The following is a 5,090-nucleotide window of genomic DNA, read 5'->3' on the forward strand; positions in this document are numbered from 1 at the left end:
GGGCCCCCCCCTCGCCCAGTGTCAGCCTCCTGCGCAGTTACGAGGTCAGTGCCTGGCTGGGGTGCCCCTGTCTCCCCTGCCTGTCTGGTGACAAGCCCTGCTCAATGCCCTCTCTCCACAGCTGGCCGGTGGCAGCCTGGGGGGATTGCTGGAGGCACTGGACTCTATGGGGCTCCACAACGCTGTGAGGATGCTCCACAAAACCGAGGCGCTGGAGAAGCTGCAAAGCACAGGTACAGAGTGAGGGCTGGGACTGGGGGGCAGGGAGTGTCTCTGCTGCCCCCGTGTTGCCCCATCGCTAAGAGCACCCGGGGATTGCTTTGCAGAGCTGAAGGAAGACAGTGCCTACGGCAGTGAGTCAGTGGAGGAGGAGCAGGCGCCCACACTGGCCCTGAAGCCGGGGGGTGAGCTGCCCCCCAGCCAGCAGCCACAGGTGCACTGAGGAGCCAGCCAGCAGCCCCTGTGACCACACAGGGAGCTGCACTGCCCTCTGCCTTGCCCACACAAGTGCCTTCTGGACTTGGGGTCCGGCTGCCTGGACTCAGGGGGATGGGATGCAGCTGGCTCCTGCCCGTCTCTGCTTTTATTTAATGGTCCCTCTTCTGAATAAAAGGACACAGGTTCCATTAGTCTTTGCCCTCCCTCTCTCCAGCCCCAGCCGTGAGCTGGTGGGCATTAACCCCCCTGAACCCTTCCTGGGTCTGGAAGTCTGGCACCAAGGAGACTGCTGCCAGCCCCTCCTCAGCATCCCTCTGTGCCAGGGCTGTCCCCAACCATGGGGAAGAAACCACAGCACACCCAAGAAGTGAAGAGCAAGTTTTACTTCAGTAACTGAGAGAAGAAGCTGTACAAAGGTTTGTTTTCCCCCCCACCCCCCAAGCCACCTGGGGCAAGGGTGGGTTTTTTGTTTTTTTTTTTTTTTTTTTAAAATAGACTCAAAAGAGCAGAATAAAAAGTTTTGACACATTCGCAAAGTCAGTGCTGAAACCAGCCAGGTCCCAGGCGGCTGAGAACTGCATGTGTGCCAGCCCCTGGTCACAGCCCTTCACTGTGCCCGGATCCCGTTCTGGACGATCCTGCAGCCGTGCTCCATCACTTGCCCCTTGCTCTGGACAAGCATCTGTCAGCCCACTCTGGAGTGGTGGGGGCTGCCCCAGCCTGCCCCTCACCTTGGCAAGGAGGGCGCCGGTGGCTGAGGAAGGGGCTGCACCACTGCTGCTGCAGCAAGGGGACTGCAGCACTGCAGACCAGGCTTTGCTGGCAGCTTCCACGGCCCCAGGCATGTGTTGTAAAAGAGGTGTGGAAAGAAAAGCTGGCTCCAGCCTGTGCTGGAGCCATAGGGCAGGGGGAGCCCCATACCAGCCCTGGCTCCAGGGCTCACCGCCTCATGGGGAGTACTTGCGCACTGCTGCCCACCATGCCCTGGGTATGATGCTCACACCCAGGTGCTGCAAACAGGGCCAGTCCAGGCTGCCAGCAGTGGGGGTGGAAAATGAGGGTCATGAAGCACCGGTGCATCAGCCTCCCATGCAGCCACACGTGCAGCAATGGGTGTTGCCATCCCAAGGCTGCCTCCTTGGTGCTGGCAGCCACAGGGCTGTCTCCCCGAAGGGTTGCTGGTGCTGAAGTGGAGCTGGGGAGCAGGCAGCAGCAGTACACACAGTAGCCCACGCTCAGCTTGCTGCAGGGTGGGGGTGTGGGGAGCTGGATCTCCCGAGTCCTTTTAAAAATCTTTCCCCCAGAGTGCAGTGCTTACAAGATATGGCTGGGTTTGTGGTTTTGTTTTTTTTTAAACAGTTCCCAAAAAGCATCAAAAGTAGCCCCCAAAAAAACCTCCCTAGTGGTCAGCTCGATCTGGTACTAAAAAGTGCAAAACTGTATCACAAAAACTGTTCAAAAGTTGTAAGAAAGCGAGGAGGGTGCAGAGGTGATTGAGGTGGCAGGGAGGGGACCAGGTGCTGTTTCCCCAGTTTCCCTGACCACCAGCCCCAGGAGAGGGGACAGTCTAGGGCTGGCCCCCTCCCATCTACCCCCATGGCACGATGGAGCTGGACAAGCGGCCGCTGGCTATTTTTTGCTGCGTCTTTTGGTTGTTTTTTTTTTTTTTTAAACCATTGAAGAATTGAGCCCAGCGGGTAGGTTTCAGTTGCTCCCTCTCCCTGGGGCAGCAAGACTAGGTCCTGCAGCCAAGTGCAGGACAAGGAGGGGCAGGAACAAGTCTGATAGGGCCAGGCAGCTCCTGCATGCAAGGACTGGGGACCGTCCTGCTCTGCCACTGTCTCCAGCGGAGGGGCCATGGCTCTGCATGGCTGGTGCTGAGGGCTGCAGAAGGGCTGTCACCCCCTCCAGCTCCTGCCGCAGACAGACGGACACATGCAGGGTCTCAGCAGGCACACGGCCTCCACCCCCGTGCTGGGGGGACAGGAACAGAGCTGCAGTGCAGGCAGCTGAGGCCCCTCACTTACGACTTCTGGGGGTGGCCGGGGGGCTGGCGGCCAGCGCGCTCTGAGATGTTGCGCTTCACCTTGGTTGTGCTGGAGGGCTCTGCGTTGAGCGAGGGGCTGGAGCGGGACTTTTTCAGGCCATCGTCCTCCCCACCCGCTGTGTCCAAGAGGGTGGACTCAAATGCTGCCAGGTCCTCAGAGCCAGCCTTCAGCTTGGCCCGCAGCAGCATGGCATAGGTGCCATAGCGGGATTTCTGGGGAGCACAGTGCAGCAGAGAGAGAGGTTGGCAAGCTGGGTACTGTCCTATGGCCAGCATCCCTGGGGGGGGGGGGGGGGGATGCTCATGGTCCCTCCAACCCAGCCAGCATCCCAGGGTAGAGGAATACTTGTGGTCTTAGACCATGGCAGTGGCAGTGTAACTCAGCTGATGGGATGGGTTGGGCCCCTCACTGAGGATGGCCAAACAGGTAGGGGCAGAGGGCCTGAGGGTAGAGGGGGGCATCTTCCAGCTCACCTCAAATTCCAGGTACTCTTCCCTCTGCTTTAGCTCCTCGTACTCCTTGCCTTTCACCTTCTTCTCAGGCAGTGAGGAACGATGCTCCAGTAGCTCTGCTGACATTGTCTTGAACTTGGTCTCATGGTTCTTCACCTGTTCCTCCTGGGAAAGGGTGGCACTATGTCAGTGCCCTGCTCTGTCCCCCTGGTAATGTGAGCTGGCTGGGCACAGAACAGGTTTTTCCCCTTCTAGGAGCAGCCAGGATCTCAGCTTCTGCTCCCAGGTTTGATTTTTGTTTTTTTAAATGGCAGGCAAAATCACAGGCTTTTGGGGGGAATCTGCTCTCACCTCATAGCAGGACTGACTGCAGTCTTAAAGCAGAAAAATTTAATCCCTCTCAAACTAGGCTGGTGGTTTTTTAAATCCTTTCTGCTCTATGAATAACTGCCCTGGTATGCATGAGTGCCAGCTAATCCCCCCAGCTGGTTGCCTTTCAAGGTCCCTCGCAGGACCTTGCAAGTCATGATGTGGAACCACTTTCTCATCCATGGTCAGACCATCACCTGAGTCCAGCCCCACTGCCAGGAACAAGACCTCACTGTCTGCCCCCAATCTCAGTACCCCTTTTCTTTGTCTCCCCCTTGGCCCTTTACCTCACTGGGGAGGCAGCTGGGTGCATGGCACCACATAGATCCCTCTATAGGGGAAAGTGCCACTGGCAGATCCAGGGGTTTGTCCCAGGCTCACCATTGCCCCCACACTGTGGCCCACCTGAGACAGCCTGGTGCAGGAGCTAGGCAGCAGTGGGCGGCTGAACTTCTTCTGGGAGCCGATGGCTGCGGGGAAGGGGGGTGCAGAGAACATGGCTGCCACCACGTTGATGCGTGTGATCCACGAGTGCATCTGTTCAGGGTTCCTGAGAAAAAAGGCCAAAATACAGATGGGCTATCTGTGTCAAAGACAGAGGGATCTGCTCTGCAGACAAAGTCTGAGTCCCCCAGGCCTGGCCCTGGCCAGCCATGGCATCTGGGACTCTACCCACAGCTAACCTGAGCCCGGCAGGGTAGGAAAAAGAGGAGCTGGGCAAAGCTCAGCACTGACACCAGGTCCCTCTCCTTCCAGAAAGGGCCAGGACAGGAGAGAGCAAGGTGGCCCTAAGCCCCATCCCACCCTACATTCAAGTCAGGGGAGTCCCTGTGCCCTGGCGTGGGGCCCAGCCAGGGATCCTGAAGGACTCACTGTGCTTGGAAAAGGAAGACCCTCCAGTCAGCTGTCCTGAGGTAGAAGACATTGGGTCGCTTGCTGTAGTCAGATGCCCGCGTGGCAAGTGAATGGTGGATGCTAATAGCATTCTTCAGTTCTTCTTCTGCCAGCGCCTTCCCTGGCTTATACTCCTCCTGCAAATCATGGGGTGTTTCAGAGCCAGCTCAGGAATGCACCCCACCATGAGTCAGCCTATGAGGTTTCAGGAACTGCAGACTAGTGCTGGCTGTGGCAGGGCTTGGAGCTTACCCTCTACCAGGCAGCTGCAGACTCTGCTTCCAGCTCATGCTACACCCCTGGAGAGAGGCTGCACAACCTAGGTGCATTGGCTTGGCAACAGCACAGGGGCTGTTCCCCACTGCCCCCAGTTCCCTGTGTGTGTGCCTGCAGGGAACTGGATGTACAGCCCAATGCCCCACTCAGGGCAAAGACCCTGATGCCCTTCTTCCCAGCCAGGCCCCCTGCATGCAGAGCTCTCAGTTAGTAGTGCCTTTCACTGCCCAGGTTGTACCCAAGCACCCTGGAAAAAGGAATGCCACCAGGTCCCCAAGCAGCTGCTCAGGCATGCAGGGTGCTGAGTCTACTTAAGCCAGGCTTTGCAGTGCTGTGTGTTGCAGCCCCTCTCTCACTGCTGTGGAGACTGCTGTGACCCACCCTCTGGACTGGAGACAATCCCTCTCCTTGGTGTGGACGTGGGTGGCCCTGCTGCCTACCTTCTGCAGGTAGAGAATCATCCCCTTCAGGATGGCGTGGAAGGGCTTCCAGCCGCGCTTCCCTCGGGGTGCTGCCGAGGAGGAGAGAGCAGCTCAGACATCAGCCTCAGAATCGAGCGGGGGTAAAAGCCACCCCCCCACCCTCCTCCAGCCAGCCCTGCCACAAGGCAAGT

At 58.3% G+C, this 5,090-nt stretch overlaps 2 protein-coding genes across 2 annotated transcripts in view; one reads left to right on the forward strand and one right to left on the reverse strand.

Annotated features, from left to right (window-relative positions):
- Window positions 1-629, forward strand: part of NFKB2 (nuclear factor kappa B subunit 2) — an 8,291-nt gene extending 7,662 nt beyond the window's left edge. The window contains exons 20-22 of the mRNA XM_017725851.1: window positions 7-44; window positions 122-233; window positions 327-629. Of these exons, the coding sequence (XP_017581340.1) occupies window positions 7-44; window positions 122-233; window positions 327-442 (266 nt within the window). The 3' untranslated portion in view covers window positions 443-629. The remainder of the gene's footprint in view (window positions 1-6; window positions 45-121; window positions 234-326) is intronic.
- A 177-nt stretch (window positions 630-806) lies between these two features.
- The window catches only part of PSD (pleckstrin and Sec7 domain containing), a gene marked incomplete at its 5' end in the record, with an annotated part of 34,745 nt that continues 30,461 nt past the window's right edge, over window positions 807-5,090 (reverse strand). The window contains 5 exons of the mRNA XM_017725937.1: window positions 807-2,698; window positions 2,960-3,103; window positions 3,713-3,857; window positions 4,181-4,338; window positions 4,918-4,988. Coding sequence (XP_017581426.1) covers window positions 2,462-2,698; window positions 2,960-3,103; window positions 3,713-3,857; window positions 4,181-4,338; window positions 4,918-4,988 — 755 coding nt within the window. The remainder of the gene's footprint in view (window positions 2,699-2,959; window positions 3,104-3,712; window positions 3,858-4,180; window positions 4,339-4,917; window positions 4,989-5,090) is intronic.

The sequence above is a fragment of the Corvus brachyrhynchos genome, unplaced genomic scaffold (assembly GCF_000691975.1).
Source record: "Corvus brachyrhynchos isolate BGI_N302 unplaced genomic scaffold, ASM69197v1 scaffold61, whole genome shotgun sequence".
Lineage (NCBI taxonomy): Eukaryota > Metazoa > Chordata > Aves > Passeriformes > Corvidae > Corvus > Corvus brachyrhynchos.